The sequence below is a fragment of the Pipra filicauda genome, unplaced genomic scaffold (genome assembly GCF_003945595.2).
Source record: "Pipra filicauda isolate LSUMZ 115617 unplaced genomic scaffold, ASM394559v2 scaffold111_size4109106_pilon, whole genome shotgun sequence".
NCBI lineage: Eukaryota > Metazoa > Chordata > Aves > Passeriformes > Pipridae > Pipra > Pipra filicauda.
Window position 1 is genome coordinate 171,317 of NW_024103563.1, and position 26,677 is coordinate 197,993.

General features: G+C 41.3%; 1 protein-coding gene across 1 annotated transcript in view; it reads left to right on the forward strand.

Moving 5' to 3' along the window:
- The first annotated feature begins 25,898 nt into the window (after nt 1–25,898).
- The window catches only part of MMRN1 (multimerin 1), a 45,378-nt gene continuing 44,599 nt past the window's right edge, over nt 25,899–26,677 (forward strand). The window contains exon 1 of the mRNA XM_027731789.2: nt 25,899–26,440. Coding sequence (XP_027587590.1) covers nt 25,923–26,440 — 518 coding nt within the window. The 5' untranslated portion in view covers nt 25,899–25,922. The remainder of the gene's footprint in view (nt 26,441–26,677) is intronic.

Consider the following 26,677-nt stretch of genomic DNA (forward strand, 5'->3'; position numbering starts at 1 on the left):
TCACCAGATAGAAGGGTCTCACAGCTTTATACCACCTCTGTTACAGACAAACCCTGCCAGACCTTCACCTCTTTTACTTGCAGTCACGGATGAAGCTACAGACCTATCACATCTTTCATAAGCAGCCGTAACATTTCATTAATTAATTAATCTGTCTGGGCTAGGAATTCAGTGCTGAAGGGCAAAGAAACTCTGTCTGTTTCACCTGGAACCATAAGCGAAGCTGTGCTATGAAAAGCAACATCTTGAGTGCCAAGGAGGCCATCTGGCACTATGTTTCTACTCAGAGACACCCAGTACGTCAGAAGGGGCTGTGACCTAAGGGTGCCTGGCAAAATCAGTGCTGATTGTTCTTTAGGATGTTTCCTGTTACGTAGCACAGATGGGTTGATTGTAAGTGAAAGAAACAATCGTCTTCCTCACATGTGATGCAACATGTTATCAGCATCTCATATAACTGAAAATGCTAATGCTAGAAAAGTGGGAATCATCACGCAGAGTCGGGTCTGATGCCTATCTTGTCCCAAAGTCTGTTTGAGTGAGAGGTCAGCACCAGATTTCTCCAAGGTCAATGATAAGACAGCATGCTCTAAAGTAGCCTGCTGCAAATATAGGTATCTGAGCCAGTGCAGGCACAGCACATTAATTACCTGAATGGCAGCATTTCTTGAGAGGTACACCAGGAACACAGCAGCTTTAATTAGATACTGAAGTTAGTCACCAGAAAGCTGTTTAAACAAATGGAAAACCCAAATAGGAGCATACTTCATTCTATCAAACTGTCTTCTTTCTGTACTTTCTAAGGGAAAGTAGGCATCACATAAAATAGAAGTGACCATTTTCATTCAGATTGCACTTTTGGCATCAGAGGTATTAATAATCCAGAGGTGATAAAAATATGAACAGTCCAAACACACAAGTGCATCTTCACACTGCAAATTTTTGTTTTTCGTGTTGCTCGTGACCAAGTTTTCTTTATTGCTAAAAGTCTGTTATCTGATACATTTAATAAACAGAACTTACATGTATCTGATATTCAATAACATTTTCCTGGCAAAGTGGAGAATCTCTAAATGGAGATTCTCTGCACCAAAAAAGGGGATTCTCTTTTTGAACATTCAGCATGTGCAAATAAAAAATATGTAAACAATAATATATGGAATAAGTACATAAAGACTACATAGCTTGGGGATTGTTTGGGTTTTTTTCCACATTAACCCAAAGGGAAAACATAAAGTCTTCTCCAGAAAAAACAACACATGATTCTCTTCTCATTTCTCTGATTCCAGCTTCCAAGCTTCCCAGCCAAGTCAGTCCCTTAGATACCTTTTGCTGGTGCTACTCCAGTCACCAAAAGCTCATGACACGGTCATCAGTTGCCAACACTTTTTTTGTAACACCAACTACAGATCCAGTCCAACTCCCATTCATGCTGACATTAAACCAGAGATTGACTCAGGGGAGCAAAAAATAACAAAGGAAATACCAATATGAGAATATTATTAGCACTTCTGATTTCTTTGGCTTCATTATTTATTACATGGAATCACTTACTAGAGTCCTATCTTAGTGCAATCTCCAACCAACAGGCCTGTACCTCCTTGTAGATGTTTGTATTACCACAAAACATATAGGCACCTGTCTTGATCTAAAACTCTTAATTTTAAGGTAGCATCTGGGCTATTAAAATTTGTCTATATGCAGCACTAAGCAGGGCATAGAGTGACTCGGGGGAGACATTTCAGATTTCTTTAAAAGGGATGTATACTCAGGCTTGGGCAATGTTGACAAGCAATAGAAAAGAAAAGATTACTTTTCCTTATAATCATGCACAAAATAAATGTACCTGTAAATTTAATTTAATTTAAATTGCCATTCCAGTTACAGCCTCAAGCTCAGATCTTGAAAAAAACTGTACCTTAGAAACATTTAATTTCTGTTAGGCTCTCCAATTTGTTTCAATTCACAAGCGATTTGAAGCATTCACATTTGCAGTGATGCCCAGGAGGCAGGAGAAAAAGACTGGAAAGATCACTTCAGTAGGGGACAAGATAGTTAGGTAAGGGACAAAAGGAAGACAAAGCAGCAAACATGGTGGGAGTGGTCACAATTAAAGGCCACAGTCAAATTCAAGTCAAACTTGTGTAGGCATGTCCATGAGGGGTTTGTCTAGAAAGAAATTGCAGGTTGTCAGTGGGCTGAGTAGAGATTTCTGGAGAATCACTTTTCATGCATGAAGATTGGTAAGGTAGAGGGCATGAAATATTCTCAAACAATCATTAGTGGTCAGATGCCACAGGCACCTGTCAGAAGAGGGGCAAGAACTGGTATGTTGGCAGCAGACAGGAGGTGGTCGATTCGGGAAGTATGGGCTACAGGAAGCCTTCGGGTGTCTTGTCCAGGGAAGAGAAGCGACAGTGAGAACACACAAAAAAGAGATGTGACATGGTAGAAACAGTGTGCTAGGCAAATTATTTCTCCAGGAGTTTGCTGTGGGAGTACTGGAACAAGATTGCACTTGCAAAAGTCAGACTAGGTGGTGTATTTGCCAAAGCCTCCAAGTTGTTAGATGACCAGATCACTTTAAATCCCCCAAGTCAGCAAGGTCAGAGTCACAGCAAACATGGCCTACTTCTATTAGGATATAAGTTCCAAAGTCCCAGCTGTAGGAGTGCTTGCTTCCCAGGCTGTTTGTACCATCATTGCCTCTAAGGCAATTCACTGTCAAACCGAGAGATATTCAGACTTTAATGCTTGGGTGAGTGAGGTCCATCACCCATAGCAGCTAAACAATTGGCCAGATTTTCAGCACTGTTGCCCCAAACAGCACAAAACCAGTTTTCCCCCAAAACAGGGCTACTGATTTAGTTTATCAAAATAGACTTGAAGAAGCATTCAATATCCAATGTTGTGGCTCAGACCCTTCAGTAGTCATTCACCTGCTATATGCTCTCTGTAAGAAATCCAAATGATCTTGCCTGAAACAGGTAAATCTCCATTTTTAAAACAAATAGTCAGTTCCATGTATCTCCAGAAAAAAGATCCCAATAGGCCGGTCTGCTTTCATATTTTGCAACTGCATTTTTCCCCAGGCCAAAATACAGACTTCCTTTTGTGTTTTGAAATACAGAGGCAGAACTTGTGCAGAATCAGTATTTCAGAAGTTTGCGTGCTCCTCACAGTCCTAATCTGCAGGAAATATTCAAAATATAAAAAGCTTGGGTTTTTTTCCCCTATAAATGTATTTTTGCATTCACTTCACTCATAACTCATAACTGCTGATGAATACCCCATTGTGCTTGACATTTCATAGCCAATATTCTTGGCTCAAAAGGGCTTATTATATTGGTTTCATGACAAAATACAAACAGGGAAATAAAGCACAGATGAAGGATCTGAGAAGCAGTTGTGAGAATGAAACAGGTGAACCGTTCACAGCAAGCAATAATCACAGATCACTGCTTTTCTAGGTACCAACTGCCCTGTGAAATGAGAATTTAACATCCCTGTAGCTATTTTAGCAGAGAACTTTGAATATGGAGTGGATTGTTTCTCTTCAGCTTTCACTGTTATCTTCTCTGCTGATTGCAGCCAAGATCCACACGTGTTTGACTCGTGGATAACAGACCATAAGATGCTGCCTTTGTTGCTGCATTTTCTCTGAAAGAGATTGATCTGCTTTGCTGTTCAATTAAAAAAATCCTGGTTATGCCACTGCTCAAAAATGTCTATGTCAATATGCAATGAACTTGATGCATCCTTTTGTGCATTACACAGAACCCCTCCCATATCTTCTTTATTTCCAAGCCATCAGGCACAGAGTTGCTGGAGTTACAGCAGCAGAAGCTGATTGCTATCGTCCCTAATCAGGGCTCTTACAGGTAACAGTTTAGTATATAAATTGTTTATAAAGGTCTAATTTCAATATTTCAATAAAGTGTTAGTAATTATTATTTACTGCTCGTGTCTAATCAAGTAGTAAACTCTTTGTACCTGTGGCATATTTTCTGCTGGCATCCTCATAACCATGTTACTAGGTACTTCTGAAGCTCCCTCCAAATACTATACTCTTTCAGAACTACTTGAAATGGGCATAAATTGAAGTCGTAAAAAATTTCCTCTTGTTATTCATAAGCCAAATGCAGCTTTCATTATTCTATGAGTAGTTGGAATGCTCTGCTGAAGAAAGGCATTCCCATCATCAGCAAGCTTGAGTTTCAATTTGAAATGTGACTGATGACACACTTTTAAAATGAACATTCAGCTTCCTAAATGAACTTTAATGTTCTTCACTTAAAATCAGTGTGCTGAGCACCTTAAAGAATTGTTGAATACTATATTTCCATTTGGTGATTTTAAAAGATTGTGTTTCAGTCACCACTACTTTTGTCTATTATGAATAAAATAGCATTCACTCTGCAGGGGTCATCTGTGCTGTGAAGGACTAACAGCATGAATGAGAAAATGAGACCTTGACACTTCATTAAGCCATCTCAGTCTAAGAACAGCATTTCCAGTCTCTTTAACATTTTCCATAAGTCAGCTCTATTGCTCCAATCCAGCATCTTCTCATCACGTTATAGTTTTGCAGTTTTGACACATCTAGTGTGTAATCACTGAAAACCATCCTCACCTGCTTTTGACTTCAATGATCTCCACATGACTTTACCTGTCTGACTGGGGCTACCATTAAGTAATGCGAAAGACTGATTCCTTGCAGGGACCACAGAACTAACTTTACACATGGCCTGGTATGAAATGCTGAGTCAGACAAAGCTTTGAGGGGGATCTGTCTTGTCCCTTTCCATAAAGAAGATCAAAACATTCAAAAAGCCAGGTATGATCTGAGTAAAATCTAGGTAAATAACCCAAATTTACTAGTGAAGTCCAATTAGATCAGGCCAACTGATTGGCCCAACCAAAAATGAAAGTAGCTTATCCCTGGCTCTGTCCCAGATTGCCATGTTCTGTCAGCAGCTCTTGCTTCCAGACTAGCTCATTAACTCTCTGAGTTGCAGCAAGCAAGCCCTGCACATTCCTCTTTGGTCACTGGAAAGTTCTTCAGGCTCACCTGAGGTCAGGGAGCTGCTCTCTGCTCTTCAGTGAGAATCCACAAGCTGTGTGAGCTGTTGACTTCTGGCTGCAGGTGGTGCTATGTGGCCCTGCCATAGGACCTTCCCTCCCTGAACACTCCACAAAAGAGATTTAATTATCTTGCTGCTTCTAGAAGGTCTTCCTGACCCTGTCTTCTTATGCCAGGTCTACACTTGTAAGCAGTATGGTGTTCTAGAGTGGATAATCCAAAGCATCTAGAATAAATTTGCAACAGACATGTCCTAGATGCTCTAATTTGGTCCCATGGACAGAATACCCATAAGTGGAAGGAAAACTTTTCATACTCTGCGACTGGACTGTTATTCAACCAGTAAGTCAGGCAGAGTGGAAGATCTGCTTCAAAGAGCTCTCCCTATCAGTAATGTAAATGCACTGAGGTGAATCTCTCCCCTAATGCAATCATAAATATAAAAAAATATATTGTCATATAGCCTAAACCAGTTTTGAATATCATTGTCCAGCAATGAAACAATGGATCCATCAATGTATTTTCTAGAACTGTAGAATCACTTGCATTTTCTTTTAAGTTGTACAAATGTACACAGCTACAGAATGAGCAAATGCTCATTTTATATCGATTAGGGAATGTCTCTTTGTGCTTTATTTTGGTCTACTGTGATCTATTTTGCTGCTAAAAATGGGGGATTTGAACTGTAGAAGAGAATGTGCTTACATTATATGATAGATTCACTACATCTGCATTTAATGAGGAATTTCCAAGAGTGTAAAAAAACCACACTGTTGTATTGTAACTGCAAAAATATTACCCCTTCTTATATGTCTAAGTTAATTTTACCACTCTTAAGAGAGGAAATAGGGGTTAGTTTTAAAGATTATTTGTATTTCTAGCTTCAAATGTTATGTAAAACATCCCAAAGGATCTAAAATTCTCAGTGATGATATAGGAACGTCTCTTCCCACACCTCTTGAGTGGATGGACAGCAGTATGGGGACTGTGTCAGCAAAGTCCCTCCCACTATAAGTAAAGCTTAGGTTCATGGCCACCTGAGGAATCTGAATGTACACAAGTTTTTGGTACCTGATGAGATGCAACCCAGAATCCCGAGGGAATTGGCTGATGTAGCTGCCAAGCCGCTCTCTGATATTTGAAAAGTCATGGCAATTAGGCAAAGTACCAGCTGACTGGAAAAAGTACCCATCTTCAAAAAGGGTAGAAAGGAGGACCCTAGGAACTACTGACCTGTCAGTCTCACCTCAATGCCTGGGATGACCACGGAACAGACCCTCCTAGAAACTATGCTAAGGCACATGAAGAACAGGGAGGTGATTCGTGACATCCAACAAAGCTTCACCAAGAAAGAGTCCTGCCTGACCAACCTAGGGGCCTCCTACAATGGACTGACTACATCAGGGGACTAGTGAAATGTTACAGATGTCATTTATTTGGACTTCTGTAAGGCCTTTGACATAGTCCTCCACCACATCCTTCTTTCTAAATAAAAGAGAGCTGGATTTGATGAGTAAACCTTTAGATGGATAAGAAAGTGGTTGGACAGTCACATCCAGATGGTAGTGGTCAATGGCTCAGAGTCCCAAGGGACATCAGTAACAAGTGGTGTCCCTCAAGGGTCCATACTGGAACCAATGTTATTTAATTTCTTCATTAATGACAGAGAGAGATTGAGTGCATCCTCAGCAAATTTGGAGATGGCACCAAGCTGAGTGATTGTATGCTTCATAGCATATGGAAAGCCATTAAGAATTAAAATTTGGTTATTCTTGAAGGACTAGATGAAGAATAGAGTTATTGTAGATATGAGTGTGGAAAGTATTCATTAAATGTATGTTTATATAAAGTAAATCACAGTGATTGGTAGCAGGCTGATGTTACAATTTTTTTCATTACTTATTTAGTTTCAACAGGTAGAATTTCTCTGTTCAAAATTGTTTACATTTCTGAAACATCCAGACCCTGACAGCTCCCTCTCGTCTAACCCTAGTTTGCTTAACCTTGGCTGTGGTCAGTCTCCTGTATGCACAATAAATGGGACATTTAGCTTAGAGCAGTGATAACGCTAGTACAAGAGTATGCCTTCAGATTGCTGTGGCTCAGATTATAAATTCAGTCTAAAGAGAACCTTATCCCCTCTTAAAATGCAATCTCTCCTTTTGATTTTAGTTTCCTACAGAGGGAACACTATTTCAATATTATTTGATATAAATTTTCATGGTTTTTCTTGATAAAAAGATCAAGGCTATGAATAATATCATTACGTTATGATGTCCCAGCTTCAAAGCCTCCTTTGAATTAAAGTTGACTTTCATGGCATCAAGGCTGCTTGGGAGATAGGATATGGGTTTTAACACATATAGAAGGGAGATGATAAAATCAAATGTTAGTAACATGTTTCTTATGGTTACTTAAGTTGGTTAGCAGCTTTTATGCTTTTTTCTGTATATTGCAGCCATTAGGTTCATGGGGAGCCAACATCACAGATGGGACAATACTCATCATGAAGCTGAGAATACACGCTTTATGACTTCTAGGCAGTAAAAGTAGTTAGTTGGATAAATCATTTGCAGAGAAATAGGCAATATGCAGCTGAGCCCCTCTGTTTCTCAGGGTCATGAAGGCACTCAGTGGCCTTATCTGTCTTGAGCAGCAACGCTTGACCCCACTCTGCCTCACCCTAATCCCAGCCCATTTGAGGGAGTGACTCAGGATAGTGTTGTCCCCTTGTGCTGTGCTGGTTGTCCCTGGGCTGGCAGGAGCCAGTTGCTGTCATCAGCCCTGTCCTGCCCAACAGCAAGCTCCCTGACCATGGTGGAGCCACCCTGTACACTGTCCTATCCCTGCTGTGTGGGGCAGCCCCCATTCCTGCTGCTCCCTCATGGTGAGCTCAGGCAAAACTTTCGGACCTGGGACCAAAGTCGAACAGGACTCCTAGGCCCTTGCACAGAGGGTATGGAGTGGGAACCCCAAATGAAATTACTGAGGGCAGTTAAGGTCATCGGTACCCTTAGGTCCATGATGCTATTCTTATTAGCCAAGCAAGCATTCATACAACCCCTTTAGGCTACCCTGAGATCTGAAACATTTGTTAATTCAAGTACCACAGCCTGTTCAAACAGAGCTTTGTTGGACAGAAGCAGCTGTGTCCTTGTAAATCTGGAGATATTACAAAGCTCAGATATTGAACTGAAATCCCACACTGAAGATGGTGATAGTCTGAGCATTGACAAAGAAAATTGCGTATTTTAGCATGGAGCATTGGCCCAAGGGCTAATGGGACAGTCTGAGAGTTTTTTAATCTGCTATTGTGATTACAGATTTCAGAGGCAGAGCTGCTTGAGAGAATTGGGCTTCCTAAGAGAGCAATGCATTTAGCATTCCTCGAAGAAACAGCAGAATAGTCTTAATCAGTGGAACAGCAGGATCCTGTTGCAGTATTCCTTTGTAATTGTAAGGAGAGAGAAAGATATTTCTTGCAATAAAATCCTCTCTGTATAAGTCCACAAATACAGGCTTATTCTTTCTAACTGAGAATCAGGTGAAGATCAAATGTGTTTCTCTCAACAACGTCTGCATAGGCACATGTAGGAAGACCTCAGTCTGCTGGAGAAAGTGAGATCATTTTGGGAAGCTCTATAGCAAAATACAGCCCTGCTAATGTGACATGCAGTTTCTAAATCTGAGTAAGTGTTCATGGAAACAAAAGGCCCCTCTCCAGCCAAGGGTATGCTGCATTTGCAGGCTTAGCTAGGGGAAAAGTTACCTTGTCTATGTCACTGCAGCTTCTATAAATGTCTTAGTGAGTCTCATTTACAGAGTAGATCAATACTGCAGCTTGCTTGCGTCCTGCATGTTAGTCTTGCCAAGCTTTGCCTTAGTGTCACAGTCAAGCCTTTGTGGGCAACTCATTGTTGCACAGACACTTGCTTACTCCCTCACAGTGGGATGGGGAAGAGAATTGGAAGGGTAAAAGCACAAAAAATTGCAGGTTAAGATAAAGACACTTTAATAGTTAAATCAAAAGCTGCACATACAAGAAAAGCACAATAAGGAATTCATTCACTAACTCCCATCAACAGGCACGTGTTCAACCATTTTCCAGGAAAGCAGGACTCCGTCACATGTAATGAGTACTTGGAAGGATAAATACCATAACTGCAAATGTCCCCCCCTTTCTTCTTTCCTCAGCTTTTATTGCAGAGTATGATGCCATATGGTATGGAATATCCCTTGGGTCAGTTGGGTTCAGCTGTTTCAGGTGTGTCCCCTCCCAGCTTTTTGTGCATCCTCAGTCTCATCCCTGGTGGGGTGGTATGAGGAGCAGAAATTGCCTTGACACTGTGTAAGCGCTGCTCAGCAATAGCTAAAACATTCCTGTGTTACCAACACTGTTTCCAGTACAAATCCAAAACACAGCCCATATCAGCTACTATGAGGAAATTTGACTCTATCCCAGACAAACCAATAGACTTAGTTATGGTTGAATAGTCTTTCAGTGTGGTTTGCAACCTTTCAGGCTTTCTTCCAAACACATGAACTATGATTAATATTAGAAGCTCAACTGCATTTGTTTACCAGACTCTAAGCTCTGACGTGCTCTGCTGTGTCACTAGCTCTCCTATCCTCTGCTATAATTCGTGAGTTACAACCTTGTCTCTCTCTTTTTAATGTACAAGACTCGCATACTAGGACATGAAGAGTATTTCATGTGGTTGAAGAAGAGGTTCGATAACTCGAGCAGACTTATCAACTGTTTTCTCCAAAGGATTAACATGTCTATGTATTTGACCTTTTGCTATGTTCTTTCCAGTTTTTAGATACTGAACTCTAGTCAGCCAAAATGTGTTGAGTTCAATGAGGATTAGGCTTAGATGAAGGTTTCTGCTTGTTCCTTCTTCTGTTACCTTAACAACCAGTATGTGTACCTCACAAGTAACATCTTCATCTGAAGTGCCTCTCTCTTCCACATACATTTCCAATCTGAATATTCATTGAAAAATTATGCTGGAAATCAAATATTACACAGAACTCGTATGTGTCTGTTTTCCCACGGTAATTAAAAATGTCAGCTAGCAAGCAGCTTTCCTGACAAATTTTGAGGTTTTTTTTAAATTTACCTCCATCAAAAAAGGAAAACTTCTTGTTTAAGCTGTTGAACACTAAAGACAAGATTACAAAATGGATGAGATCAGTTGCAGGTTCCCCATTTTCTCCATAGCATCAACCCCTCTGCCGTGGAGGGAGTCTCCTGGATTACTTACAGGTTGCTATACTACTTTCCCAACAGATGTCAGGGTGGTTGAAGTCCCCCAGAAGGACAAGAGCTTGCAAGTCCGATGCCTTCTATAGCTGGAGCAAAAAAGGCTTTGTCAACAGGTCATGTGGCCTGTAGTAGACATCAGCCACAGTAGACATCCCTTTGTTGTCTCTGATTCTTACCCATAGGCTTTTGACCTGCTCGTGGCTGTTTTGCAGAGACAACTCTTCACGCTCAATCCAGCTCTTGATGTAGAGGGCAACCCCTCCACCTCTCCTTCCTCCCCTGTCTCTTCTGAACAACCTGTAGCCATCAATAGTCACACTCCAGTCATGGGATTCATCCTCATTTCCATTCAGTAATAGAAACTAGGTCCATAGCTTTCTAGCAGCATGATGGCTTCCAACTCCTCCTGTTTACTGCCTTCAACTAGAAGTATGGAGGAGAATACAACTTGTGCCCCAGATTCTCTTACCAAATGTCCCTAGGCCCTGAAGTCCTTTTTGATTACACTCGGACTATGTGTTGCCACTTCATCGCCCCCTACTTAGGTGGTCAGTGATGGGTAGTAGCTTGAGGGCTGCACCAGGCTAGGAAGTTTCCAGGGAAGAAGCAGACCTCCCCATGCATTGGACCCAGTCAGCATACTGGGCCCTCTGTTCCCCTTGGAAGGGAATTGCCTACAACTATAACCCATCTTTTCTTCCTCTTGAAAATGCTTTTAATACAGGGGGTTGGTCTTTCTGATTTTATTGACACCTCTGGTGTAACTGGACCTTCATTCTCTTCATCCTTTGTCTGGCCTTCCATGTTCAAAGCCTCATATCTATTTTGCAGAGGCAAGAATGGCAAGAGGGTAAGAGTTCAAAAATGCCTTGAAAACATACTACTGAAACAGGGTAGCTTGTACTTCTGAGAATCCTCCTACTTTTTTTTGAGTACATGAATGGTTCATTCTCCTTCTACTAACATAAAGCTGATCACTCAGAATGGGGGAAAAAACCCCATTGAAACACAACCTGGTCAAATTAGGGGTCTCTAGTCATCTCCCAGCCTCTCCACCAGTTTGCCAGTGGCCCTAAGTAGGAGATCCAGCACGCAGGCTGGGGGAGCCATGCTGCACTGCCACCCCACACCTGATCTGGACAAGAGCGAAGCTAAATGCTGAAGAACAGTAAAGGGAGCATGCACAGATTCTGTGTATTAAATAAATTTATTACATGCCTGCCACTGTGGGTTACTCAACATCATGATTCACCTTCAGTCAGGTATTCTTCTATACACCCTACAATGCCTGCCTGAGTGGTTTTAGGAAGGCTTTAGCCGCTACTTTAGATATGCATAGTTTCTTGCACAGCAACAGACACCATCCTAAAGTAAAGCTATTTTTTCCACCCCTCTGACTCAGAAATGTATCAGGGCTGATTGAAACTCAGTAAATGTAGCTAGCAGTGGCAAACCAACCGAGAACATGCAGAAATTGAAATGGGGTCCATAGAGAAAATTTTATTACTGCAGAGGGTGAGCATAGCTTGTACACAAATATAAGCACTCATCTTGGGCCCTAACACACCACATGACAGAAAAATGTTTTGCTCAGTTCAAGCTGCTTAAAAAGCCAGGAATAAGCCATCAATCATTTTATTTTACTGTGCCTCGTAAAATTGTGAAGCCTGTATTTTCCAGCAGACTGTACAACCCATTTTATAGAAGCATGGAGCTTCACAGGAAGCTGAGAACAGCCTGTCCTGCCCTGTTCTGTTACATTTTCTTTGGATTTCCACCAGAATTGCATGTCATTGACAGTGAGTCCTTTTACTGAAATTAATCCACTGAAACTCCCCATCCAGTAGTTGGAAACACCCCTGGTTAATGGCCCAGGTTACTGGCAAGGCTTGTGCTGGACTGCAACACACACCAATGGGATTTTCCCTGCTGCTCCCGGTACAGATTCTGCTCTGCACTGAGTTACCCGTTTTATGCATCCATATAAAAGACTTAATTGCCTGAATTCTCCACCGTTATACTCCAAATTCATGAGCAAAAAGGGGAGTACACCTTAAGTGCAAAATCAAGAACTTATTTTTAGTTTTACGAAACTAAGTCATTTAATGAAATGACTATTTTTAGTCCAATTTCAATGATACACAGTTCAAATGAAATACAGTTAAAAATGGCATATACACAAACTTCCTAGAACCTACCCCTTTTTCTGGTATTGTGCTCACCCTTGCACTGCCCCTCTGGGTATGAAAGCTGATAGCTCCAGGCCATGGGCAGGGAGTTACATCACAGACAGCATCTCCTCTCTGGGAAGAGTGGGTTGTTAATTCTCCTTTCTCAGCCAAGAACCTGTGGCTGGGATCATTTCTGTGTTTGGTAACAGCATCTACACTCTGCTCTTTCTTCCTTGGTCTGTGATACCATATTGCAGCCTCATTTGTGAGTTGAACATATGTTATATACTAATTCTTTGTTCTCTTCCCTTACCACTAGCACTGGTTTTAGCCAGCTGCAGGGGTTGCTTTCCTTTGATAACTTATTTGTATCTTGTTTATAACAACTGACCAGTGATGAGATGTCCGTAGTCACGGGTTTGCTGATGTGATCCTTTGCCTGTGTTTTAAAGCTCCTGCTTTGATCCCATGCCTGTGGTCCTCTATGGTGCATTTTTTGGGAAGGTCACAGATAATCCACTCTACACATAAAAACTACTTGCTACTGCTATGTGTAAGTACAGATAAAAATAAATATCACATCACACAATTATACAGAGCTAAGCAAACAATAAAACAAGATCAGTAATAGCTACCTGACCGTTAGCTAATTACTGTTACAATGCAAAAGTTAAAATGAAGCTTCAAGGAAACCGAAACAAGTCCAGACCTTCCAGAAATGCTTTCTGGTAAACAGAGAATAGAGGAGCAGCATCTATATCACTTACCTTCCTCTGAATGGACAGAAAGAGCTTGAGGAGATAGAAATAATCTGTGCCCAAATGTCTCAGAGGTCCAGCATTCCCCAGGAGTGGAAAGACATTTCTACATGTGCTAGGATCAGCTGGAGAAACAAATTCGGTAGATGTTGAAAGAGTAGAACAGGATTCCTCTCTCTATTAAAATGAGATTGGAAGAAATTAAAAACATGTAGAAAAGTTACTGGGCCTTTCTCCCCTGGGATATTCATTGCAATACAATATATGAAGTCCAGGTCGCTCCTGTCCCAGGTCAAGATGCAACTGGTTAAATCAGTGGCTGCTCTGTTGTTTCTAGGTCTCTGAAAGATTCTGGTGCTTATAGTCCATCAACATGACTTTCACTGAAACACCAGGGCTTTCTGTAATAGATGTTTCATGTTCCCTCTAGCTAGGGAAATAGTGGCTTAAGGTTTAAGCTGGAAGAGAAGGTCAGGCCTTGCTCACTCTGAATACTTCCAGAGATCCAGTCTAAGAGAGATTCATGTTGAGCACTCAAGTGGTTGTGCTCCCAGGGCCCCTTTTCTTCTCCAGTGCCAAGTTTGAACAGTACAGTTGATGCTTGGAAAATGTCTTTTCCTGTTCTTTTTCAATGCCTGAATATTATACAGAAGGATTGAGTATGTCTCAGTGCCTTCCTGGCTAGGCTTAGGAAGCTGATTGGTTTTTTCATGAGCATTTAAAGGCCCTTCAGAAAACACATCAGACAGGCCTGTAGCTCCTGTAGGAACAATGTCCTAGGTGTCCTACTGCAGTCTTACATTCCTCAGTGGCCAAAAGAGGTGGTAGCAGGTCCTACCATTCAGCTACATATGATAGAATATATCAGTCTCAATGCATCACCATTCTTGCTCTGTAGCAGAACTGACAGAATAGAGGGAAAGGGATTCACAAAAAGCTTTCAAAATCAAAATCCTTAGCTTATGAATTGGAGCGATTTTACTTTTTGGTTGGTTGGTTTGTTTTGGTTTTGATTTTTATTCTGAAAGCTTTTTCTCAGTTATTTTCCTTGCTTCTTTTCCTTTTCTCTTCTCTTTCATCTTTTCACCAGTAGTGACTGGTGTGGTGACAAAAAACACATCTTATTAATTTGGGAATTTTCTAAATACACCAAACTCCCCCAAACATTTTGCTGAAGTAAGACTTTATTATTATTTCTATTTTTAAAAAAAGAAATCAACCTCTTCTGGCATTCTCCCAGGCTTTCCATCTGAAATGTGAACAAAAAAAGAAGGTAGTTTGAGACGTAAGAAATCATACTTATACACTTGGTACAAGGTTTCCCAACTCTTCAATTTGAAATCATTTGCTGGTGGCCTTTACTGCTTGATCCGACCTACTCTGACGCTGTCTTAACTTCCAGTTTTCCTCTTACTGATCCAGCTAAGAAAGAGAGATCTTTCAAATCCCAGCACTCATTTGGCATTTATTGTGTCATGGCTACTGTACATGAGCATATATTTAGATTTTAGTACTCACTCCCAAAGCTCATTATTTTCTAAATGAGGCCACTTCAGGCTCCAGTCCAACTCTAAACTCCCAGCTGCAGCAACCATTGCAGCGCACATTACTCAACCCTGCTTCGCTTTTTTTTCCAAGGGAAAGATTAGTCACTACAAATAATCTACAATTACTCAAATAGAAGATTACACACAGAGGTTCATGTTGCCCTCCTTTTGTTTTTCTCCCAGGGCACGTCAAGACTGAATTTTCTAGGAATAGAATTAATTGCATGAGCTAGAGAAAAGTCTCTCAAATTTATTTTCCGTGTGATGGGAAAAGCTTCTTTGTAAATAGCAGAGGGCTCACTCCTAGAGCTTGGAGCAACATCCTTCTTTTACAAGATCAGAGGATTTTGAGAAGCTTTCAGTATAGATTAGTTTTACATATTATCCAAGTTCACAAGAAAACAAAATATGGCTCCACTTAGTAGCAATCCACACAGTAGCTGAATGTGAGAGTTGAAGTCTGGGTGGAAAGGATAATTTTGAAACTCTTGCTACATTGAAGAGTAAATTTCAGCTAGTTTGGAATAACCTTTCTGGCAAATCCATGGCTGAGCACCATTTTTTTGACTGGAAAAATTAAAACACAACATCACTGGTCACATCTGGAGATAATTTGCCCTACCTTCAAACAATGTCTTAAGGAACATAGATCCTCAAGTATCTTTTTAAGTAGGGATGAAACCAAGTAAGGGTTCTGAGATGCTGGAATTCTGTTCTGAGGAGATACTACAGACTCTCGCTCTGAGGATTGCAACATTAATGCAAGGGGTAGCAGAGACAAGTGGTACCCTGCTCTGAGAGCTCTGCCTATGTATGTTCTGTACTAATGAAAAGATAATAGAAAGGACAGCTTAGTAGTCATGAATTAGACAGAATGGACATCCGGGGAGATAAACAAGCTGAATCAAGGGAAAGTTTTCGCCAGCTCCCAGTACGTAATCAGGAAAAGTTGAAGAGTTCATGACGAAGAACAGAAGAGATGACCCTCCTGAGGCTGAAGAACAGGAATGACCACCAGAAAACTCCCCAAAAGAATGACTCCACCTCAAGCTCCGCCTAAACTCCACCTATTATGGATATGAAAATTAGATTGCAAAATTAGATGAATATGCATGCAAACATGTTGTAATCACTCATGAAAACTGTATAAATTACCTGACTTTTCACTGGGAACTTCAGAGCTAGTTTGTGCAGAGAGAGCTGCCTAAATCCCCAACGTTGCTCAAAATAAATACCTTTGCTACTTAAAGACTCAAAACTGTCTCTGAGTAGTAGTATTTCTGCTAATTTTGGCATCAGGGGGAAAGGGAGAACAACATGATCAAGTAAATTCTGTAAAAGAAACTGAGCAGGTTAAACCAAAATCAGTGTTGGAAATTGACTCCAGCCAGTCGTTGCAAATCAGATTAATCTCTTGTATGGGCTCTTCTATCAAGCCTGCTTACATAAAAATATGCTTAAAAATCCAGTTAGAAAAAACTCACTGCCACAGCACTGCTTCACTCTAGAGAGAGATACTTTTGCAGATTCTTCTGAAATGTGCAGCTAACTGATTGAGTTCTGTGTCTCAACTTACCTGAGTCATATCTCAGTGAAATTAAGACACTACCATATCCTGATACAATACACGTGAAACCACAGAGATGCCAGTTGCAAAACACCAGGCAAATCAAGTGACTCACCCTACTGAACTAGAACACCCTTATCAGACCAAGATCGCTACAAAAATTAGACTGACACATTTATTCCTGTGAAGTTCATACACCCACACTCTGAACAGCAACAAGCTCTAGTCCTGCATTCAACTAACCCTGGACAAATTTCAAGCACAGCAGCAAAAATTAGGAGACAGAATAATGGACAAACTTAAATTTAAATTTATGTATATTGAAATGTATTAAAGATGTATTATCACCTTCCCTCTTAGTTTTCTATTCCACTAAGCCTTTCCAAATGCCACAGACAGAGTTTGGCAACAGGCCATAGCTCATGAGTAGTGGAAGAACTTCACAGCTATCTGCATGCTACCAGTTGCAACGCTGGGGCCTGAGTGATAGAAAACAGAAAAAGCAAGTCTGTGTATAAAATGACAAAAATGAAATCAGCCCAGAGATGCCTCAGAAGAGCAAAATGCAGAAAAACAAAACCTCATGAGCAGAACTCCTACGGTCTTAGGAAAACACATGCAGATTTTATAGCAGATTTTTATAGCAGATAGCTTTTTATAGCAGATCTTTATCTTGATTGGATCCATAAAGACTTGTTCTTTGCATAACTTGTGCAATGTTCGTTCTGTTTAATGAGAAGCAAATGGCTTCTCACTGCCCTTTAAAGGATCTGTGACTCTCACTCCAGACAGAGCTGCTTGAGAGGTGGGGATGAAGGAGAGGAGAAGAAATCTATTTTCCCATGAAATACATATCTACAAGAAAAGTGATTAAAGAGTGTGATTGTAGAAAGCCAAGTCTGTATATTTGCCATGGAAACAGCAGTTTTAGGAAACACAGTGATGAGAGGAGTATCAGCTTCAGTCTGATTTTTGCAGCATGCAGTCGTAGCAAACTGGCTAAAAGTAGGCTGCTCCTTATGCAGCTTGACGGATTCATCAGTGTTGGTAACTATGGGTCGTTTCTGGCTGCTACTTTTGAAATGTCCTAGGTATCCTTTACAATATCCAGAAAATATGAGGAATGAAGTGGAAAGGAGAAAGCAAGGGTGGAACGGGCTCTCACCTCATTCTGGACACTCACTTCATTTTTTGTGAGGCCAGCAGTAGCCCTGATGCATATTTCATTCACACATTCATCTGTTTCTTTACATCCTGGCACAGGCAATCAGTGTAAGGAAGGAAAGGACTTCTTTGGAGACCCCCTGGAGACAAAGCAGTGTAGGCGTATTCTGGTGTTCTACTTTTGGAAATTTTTTGTTTCACCCGTACCAGGATAAGCTTGACATTAAAAGGTCTTTGAGGGTCTAAGAAATCTTAATTGAAGTAGCAAATACAAATTTTGTCACAGGGTTCCCTTTCCAGAACTGTCGCTACTTCTGTAGTTGTCATCTCTCTGTTCTTTGCCTCTTACCAGTTTCCCTTCCTTTTCATGCCCTGCTCCCTTCAGTCACTTCTCTTTCCCTTCATTATTCCTTTCCTTTTGCTACCAAAGATGTAGTGGAAGCATCCCAATCTCCCTTCTCATTCCAATTGATGTGAACAAAATCAATAAACTATTTTTGGCAAAGGAGAGAGATTCACATGCTGAATGCTGTCTGTTAGCACTACACTCTGCAAAACAGATATGATACACACTCCAGAAGAATTTGCAGCGCTTGATGTCCTGCCCATAAAGTATGCCAAGGGGTTTGACTGTCCTTGCATCATGGCTGTTCAGGAGGGTCGATCACCCCTTGTGGAACCAGGGGTTTCAGCAGCAGGAGAACGCCCCGGCACAGATATGAATATGTGCTACCAATACAGGAAATTTTTACTTCTCTGGCTTTTTGTTGCAGCCCTGGTTCCTTCTAGTTTCCACAGAACATTATTGATCTCTACGCTAGGGAATGAGCTAGCATGGGAGTTTGTTTTTCACAGCTATTGGAGCTTTGTCAGTAACAATCACATGAGTGGGAATTCCACACCATCAGACAGAAGAGAAGTGCATCCAGGAAGCTTCTGTCCTTCAGACATCATTGCTTAGTCCCCAGATTGCCACATTCTCTTGAAGGTAAAGCCAGGCTTTTCTCGGTGTTGGCTTTAAAGGCTATATAGGTAGCTGTTGCTGTCCTAGGGTTTTGTTGATTTCTTGGCACTTGGGAATAGTCTGAGCATTCCTTAAGCTAAACTGTCTTTTAGCACCATCCCCTACAGTCTGGTAAAAGAGGTTACAATGCTCACCAAAGCCCAGTGCGTCCATCACATCTAGGAGGCAATGCTGGGAAGAAAATGGCCGAAGTTAGAGCTCTGCACCCACGAGTTACTTCTTTTGTTCTAGAAAAAACCTAGTGTTCTTTGGTTTATTTGCTTATCAAAGACATTTCTAGAAATTAAGTTCTAGGAAAGGCTAAAAGGGTTGGGTTCTTTTTTTAAGTAACCAGGCAATTGCCAGTTCCCACTTACCTGATGTCAGCTTTGCCCTAAGGACAGGCTGAAGTAAGAGCAAAGCAGAGAGCAATCTCCTTCATCACCTACCACTGTTCACACAGTGTATGTGAAAGAATATATAAATGTCTCTGAAGGCTAAAAACTTGCCCAAAGGCAAAGCAAAAGAATACACTTTAAAATCACAGCTATTACATGATACTTCAGCAAAGGTATACTCAAATACTGTAGGATATTTTGTTTGCTTAGTTTGATCAAGGATGATGTTGATCATAGAATGTAACTCTCTGCCTTAACTGGATCCCAACTGCAGCTGAGTCATCAAAAACAGAGTTCTTGCTGTAAACATGCAAACTTCACATCCTGACCCTTAATTGGGATATCCTTCTGCTACTATGTTCTTTCTACACAAAGTAATGGTTTCTCCTATTACTATTGTTCTAAGGAAACTAAAATTCAAAAGAGTTATTTTTTTGAGAGGGACATGGTGGTCTGTATTATGTGACCAAAAAGACACTTAAGAAATCATATTGATTCATTGAATCTTATTTTGGGTGTAAAATTTGAACTTCCTGGATAGACATGGAGAAATATTCTTGTCTATATTAATTATAACCAGTAAAATGTAGCCACTTTAAGCATGATAGCATATTTTGTAATATGTGCTTTTAATTCACACTAACCAGACACACATGTTGGATATGAGCTCTTAAAAAAAAAACAAAACCAAACAACAATTAAGGGGATTCAGAATTGCCCAGAAGCCTTCAATATGCTTTTGGGGCTTACAGAGGAAACATTATGAGAAGGAAAAGAGACTTTACCCTTTGATATAGAGGCATTTAAAGATCTTCATGTAAAACCTGATAAAAATTTTCTGCAATATTGTGTACTGGCTACAGAAGTGATTTCTTCTTATACTGATGTATTTTCATGTATTTGGTGCTGCTCTGTCCGTCTGTATACGAGAGAAGAAAGCAAAGTACCTTTTTCACTGGACCAGCTCAGCTGGTATCAAGATGCACTGCAAGAATTGTGAGAAATTATGTCAAATACAAGTGTGTTTGATGTGGAGCAAGGAAAAGCCAAATTCTCCCAGCAGTAGTCATGCCAGTGGAATAAAGTGCTATTCAATAACAGCTTTTTCACTGTGGTGGTTTTTACCGGGGTAGAGTTAATTTTCTTCATAGTGGCCAGTATGGGGCTGTGTTTTGGATTTGTGCTGAACACAGGGTTGGTAATATAGAGAGGTTTTTATTACTGCTAAGCGAGGCTTACATAGGGCAAAGGCCTGCTCTGCTTTTCATATTGCCGTGCTGGCAGGGTTTTTGAGGGTGCATGGGAAGCTGGGAGGAGACACAGCCAGGACAGGTGACCTGAACTGACCCAACATACCATATGGCATCGTGTTCAGTGTATAAAGTGGATGGAAGAAGGAGAAAGAGGGGACATTTGGAGTGATGGAATTTGTCTTCCCAAGTAACTGTTACACATGATGGGGCTCTGCTCTCCTGAAGATGGCTGAACATCTGCCTGCCCATGGGAAGTAATGAACTAATTCCTTGTTTTGCTTTGTTTGTGTGTATGGCTTTTACTTTTCCTATTAAACTGTCTTTATCTCAACCCACCAGTTTTATATTTGTTGCCCTTGTGATTCTCTCCCTGATTCTGCTGTTGGGGGAGTGAGCAAGTGGCTGTGTGAGGCTTGGTAGGGGTTAAACCATGACACTTGCGTAGAAACTCTCTTCTTTTGCCATACCACTTGTGACCCTAGGTGCTAAGGAGGCATACAGCCCATGGTGTGAGCAGTGTGTTACATCTGTTGTTGTAACTGCCAGCATAGGTAGAGAAGGTGATCTGGCTGTGCAGGCCTTGGCCTGAGTGGTTCTGGGGTGATTAACCCCTGTAAATTTGGAATGACTAAGACTGGGAATAGCTTTACTACTGGTAAGCCCCGAAGAGTGAGGATGACAGAGCTCCCAGAGCTGTGAGACAGACTGTTGGCTGGGTATCCAAGGTGAACTTACAGAAGTTACTAAATAATCTGGAGAATCAACAGTAGCTCTACCAAAGTGGCTATGCGGTCTAGTAACTTAGAAGAAAGTGAGATGCTCTCTTTACAGTGCTTGGGGAGAGCTGAAAGTTTCTGAAGATGGTTCAAGTTATTCAATGAGATATTCAGGGATTTGTCTGAAGTCAGAGTGTTGAGTGTGTGCCATTAGCAGATGTCAAATATAAAACTGTTTATAGAATTACAGCCTTTGGTCAACTTACTCAGGCATCAGCAAAGTACTTGCCTTATCTGAAGAACCGCAGCTGTGACCCTGTTCTTTCTTCTGCAGTACCAAACAAGGATAACTCTTTCGTGAGCAGAAGGGTACTACTCTTTTATGTAATGTGGCCTGATGATTTAAATGCCCCCCAGGAGTGCAGTTGCATCTTCACACTCTATTTCCACCTCCCAGGAAACTGCTTCTTTTAGCATTCTGTGCTCTCATGGGAGATGAGAGACTCTCCATCCTGCTGAATGTATAATACATTATACAGAAGTAAAGACTCATCGAGTGAAAGAATATGTGTCCAACAACAAGCACGAATGTAGACTCTGAGATGGACACTTAATATAGGTTGGAAACTTGAGATCCAGCTTCTGCTCCAAGGTCAACTTTGATAATTTCCAAGGAAAGCCCATGAGGCCATCCCAACAGGCAGGGATTTCAGTACCACTGATAGCAACTAATACAAAAGATGTGGCACCTATGGATTTATGCTTAAGGGAGTGAGCAGCATGTTGAATGGGAATTTTCAGGATAATTTTGAACCTATTTCTACCTAAGTTTCACCAAATGCATCCAAGTGCTGATCTTTTCCTGGGTTCAATTTGCACCAAGCAGCACTTGGATGTGAACAAATGCTGCAATACAATCTGTAATGAGCTTGGGATTTAGATCCACCATGCAGCAACATGAAAATGGATATCCTGAGTTTCTCACAGTGTCAAGATTGTTTTGATAAATAAAACTAGCTTCAAACAATTTTATCTTTTAATCTACAGGCCAGACATATACTAATCAAATCATATTAACAATAAATTTTCATTTTGGAGTATTCAGACAGGGAAATAAACACTGCTGTAATGAAATCTATCAACGACTGAAAGCCAGACTTTTCTACACTGCTTTTCTCTGCACTGGTGGAAATCTGTAGTTGCTGACCTGAATTTAGAGGCAGAATTAACACTTGCAGTGAAGTAACTAAAAGCAGAATCCAAGCTTTGTTTGTTATTAGGCATTCTAACTGCATGAATAAACACAACATGCAGCTGCTGTGATTTTTTTTTTAAGTCAGCTTGAGTTTAATTTGCAAATACAGTCAACACTAATTTACCCTTAATTTTGTCTTGGGATTTCTAAAAAATATGGGATGCCAAATGCTTAATCAGGTAATGGTACTAATTCAAAATCGCAAATATAAAGCTCAGAAAGATAAGCACTCACATGAAATAGCTTATGTTAGTCTTTAAATTAAATTGCTCATTAGATTGTCTCCTGTGTCCTACATTTAAAGGTCATTTACAGATTTTCATTACGAATAAGAAAAAGAGAGGGGAAATAATGTCTCCAAAAGGAAGCACAACTCCATGTCTTTTCTAAAGTGTTGTATCATAAAATTGCATCTGTTTTACTTACACAGAACCCTATGTTTTACCAAGACAATAAAACAGAAAAATAAAACCACAACAAATGGAAAACCCAACCCTTTAGCACATCTAAACCCTTTCATCTGGAAACCGAAAGCAAAGCACTGTTATCCAAATCTTCCAAACAGGAACAGTCATCACAGAGCTTTACCTGACTGCAACAAGGTCTCCTGATTTATCCTCCATGTTTGGTGTTTTGCTTTTGGGTTTGTGTTTGTTTTTCGTTTTTTAAAGTAATTTCTGAAAAAAAAAAGCAAGTTATTTACTGGCTTTTCCATGGTGGCCCTGTTAATCATCAGACTTCCATGGAATGGGGATTTTGAATATATTTTGGAGAAAAGGTGATCCTCAAATAATATGAAGCATCTTCAGAAGATGCTGTTCTGTTCCCAGATACATGAGGTTGCTTTCATAGATGTATTGTCCATAGTCCTTACTACAGCACTTGTGTCAGTGGCCAGAGGCTTTTTGAGCCAGTTGGCAATGGCCTTTCAGATCTATATGGCTCCTGACAGGTCTATTCTGTTGCTGCTTTGTACCTTTTCCTTCAACAAGAAACTAACCAGCCTTAGTCTCAGACAGCTGGAGAATGGCAGTAGAGGAGGAAAGGTTTCATCTCCTCTTTCCTGACTGCAGTGTTCAACCTTGCAGCTACTAAGCATAATTTCATAGAGTAAGATAGATTGGAAAGGACATCCAAAGGTCACCTGGGTTAAAACCTAACTCTAAGCAGGACTTAGATCATATTGCTCAGGGTCTTGTCTGGTTGAGTTTCGAATATCTTCAGGCATGGAGAACCAGCAACCTCTCTCAGTAACTTGCTCCATTTTTCATTTACACTTCCAGTATAAAAAATTATCTTTACTCTTTATATTGAATATAGAATCATAGAATCATTAAGGTTGGAAAAGACCAGCAAGACCATTGAGTCCAACCCTTGACTGAACACCACCATGTCCACCAGAACACAGCACTAAGTGTCATGTCCAGTTGTTTCTTGAACACTTCTCGGGATGGTGATTCTACCACCTTCCTGTGCATCTCATCCCAATGCTCAACCACCCTTTCAGAGAGGAAATTCTTCCTTATGTCCCATCTGAACCTCCCCTGCTACCATTTGGTTTAAGGCCATTTCCTCTTGTTCTGTCATGAGTTTCCTGGGAAAAGAGACCAACTCCCACCTTCTACAACCTTTCAGGTAGTTGTAGAGACCGATAAGGTCTCCTCTGAGGCTCCTTTTCTTCAGGCTAAACAACCACAGCTCCCTCAGCTGGTCCTCATAGGACTTACCCTCTAGACCCTTTACCAGCTTCATTGCCCTTTTCTGGACTCACTCCAGCACCTCAATGTCTTTCTTGTAGTGAGGAGCTCAAAACCGAACACAGCACTCACTTGAGGTGTGGCCTCACCAGTGTCAAGTACAAAGGGACACTTTCCTGGTCCTGCTGGACCCACTGTTTTTGATACAGGCCAGGATGCCATTGGCCCTCTTGGCCACCTGGACACACTACTGGCTCATGTTCTGCCAACTGTTGACCAGCACCCCCCAGGTCTGTTTCTGCCAGGCAGCTTTCCAGCCATTCTGTCCCCAGCCTGTAGCACTGCTACGAGTTGTTACGGCCAAAGTGCTGGACCCAGCACTTGGCCTTGTTGTGCTTCATACAACTGACCTCAGCCCATCCGTCCATCCTGTCCGGATCCTGCTGCAGAGCCTTCCAGCCCTCCAGTGGATCAACATTGCCGCCCACCTTGCTGTTGTCTGCGAACTTACTGAAGGTGTACAAATCATGCAGATCATCCAGACCATCCACAAAGTTATTAAACAGGACTGGCCCCAGTGCAGAGCCTTGAGGAATGCCACTAGTGATCAGCCACCAGCTGAATGTAGATTAACCACCACTCTCTGGGCCTGACCATACAGACAGTTTTTAACCTGGCACAGGGTACACCTCCCAAGGCTTGGGCTGTCAGTTTTTCCAGGAGAATGCTGGGAGTCAGTATCAAAGACTTTATTGAAGTCCAAGTAGACTACATCCACAGCCTTTCCCTCATCCAGTAGTCAGGTCACCTGGTTTTAAAGGAGATCATGTTGGTCAGGCAGGACCTTCCTTTCCTCAACATATGCTGGATGGGCTTCATCCCCTGGTTGTCCTGTATGTGCTGTGTGAAGGTCACTCACGGTAATCTGTTCTATAACCTTACCTGGCACCATTTCCTCAGAGCTTTTCTACATGTAAAGTTGCCAATATTATGTTTAGACTGCAACTAATATTGGTTTAGGACAATATTAGTTGTAAAAGCATGCAAGAAAAGTGAAGGAATGGACTCAGTGATTCAGGATATTCCTTTCCGTCTTATCTATTGGTGGAATCCAGTTAACATATTTAGAGATATGTATTTAGAGGCTCATAGATATGGACCTGCATGGGAACTAAGTGTCTAAACTGCAGCTACAGCCAATGGGGAGGATGGGATGCAGTTGCCCCTTGTAAGCTTTTAACACTCTTTGAAATGCCCCAGAAGGGCATATCTCCCATAGATTACATGCCGCCCCTACCAGGCTCATGTAGGTGTTTCCTGTACCTTAGAGAATCTGAAATGACGCCAGACACCTATGGGCAATGCTAGAGAAATACTTCATATGCATCATTATGAAGTATAGAAATAGGATGAGGCATAAATGGCCAATGACTACAGATAAATTATTACATTCAAAGGCTTGTGGTACAACAGTGGGTACAGTGTGAACCTCTTCCTTAGGTCCTCACTGTTGGCAGCAGCGTGCTTAAACAAAAAGAGAAGACACAGCTGATGTTCAGCTTTGTGTAGCACACCAGTTTTGCTAAATCTTTTTCAATAACAAAGTCACAATTATGAACTATTCAAAGGGCACACCACTACTCTGTACATGTACATGTGAAAGGAAAACTAGATAAACCTTTCAGGTTTTATCCCTCAGGATTACTTCACAGTACATATTTTTCCACATTTCTATTGTGCCATTAGTCTTTATCCTGTGCCTTCTGCAGAAACTTCTTTTTTCCTCCCACATAAGCTGCCAGGCTCTCACTCTCCAAGGGGTCACAGGTTGAAGGCGAATCCACAGAAACAGGAAACCAGGCTTCCTCAGTCAGTTTTGAAACACCAAAACCTGTTTCCTTTCTATGAAAATAAAGCCTGTCAGGGCATCCTCTGGGTAGGCTCACTGTACGAGTAGCAGCTCAGGAGAAGGGAGAAGCTTCAGGATTTCTTGTTTGGGAAATAAATGTGAGATAATTTGTAGCATTTACAAACCATCAAAATGAAGGAGATCATCTTCTTGCTGCTACTATTGCACTTACAGAGTGGCAGTGTTGGATTTAACACTCCAGGAAAGCTCTGGACCACAGGACAGGGTGGTGAAACCCAGATAAGTCACTCAGACTTGACTCCATCTTCGACCACAATTGCAGGGTCACCCCTTTCGGAAATCCAAGCTGACAAAGTGAGTGATTTACAGGGACCTCCTTTTGCGTCTTCAGGCAAGACTCTGGGAATGAAAGCAGTGAAGAAAATTTCAAATCTGACAACACCTACCCCTGCAATGCAGTCGAGTGATGGAGACTCTGACAGCGACAAGATGGGAAGCTCATCCAGCAGCAAAGGGACAACTCTACAAAGCAACACTAGAGAAGTCCCTCTCCAGCAAGGGGTCACTACAAGCCGGACTACAGCTCCAGGGAACAGATCTATCAAGCAGTCCTCCCACAGCACTGGCATCACCAGCACCCAGCAGGATGCCAACTCCAAAGCATCCAGCTTTGAAACTACCAGGGGAAGGTAAGTTCTGTGGTTTTTCTTGTCTCCTGTGTACTGCTTAGGAATGCCTATTTTTCTGTTCCCAGTGAAATAATTGGCAAAAGTTCTAGCAATTTCAGCAAAATTATTTTCTGAGCTTAAAAAAGATCAGATAAAACAAGCAAGGGACCAAACCTGCAGCACCTACTCAGGTAAAACCATACATTTGTAACAGAGTAAATGCTGCAATGTTTTATTCCTCAGGGTAGTTATCTCAAA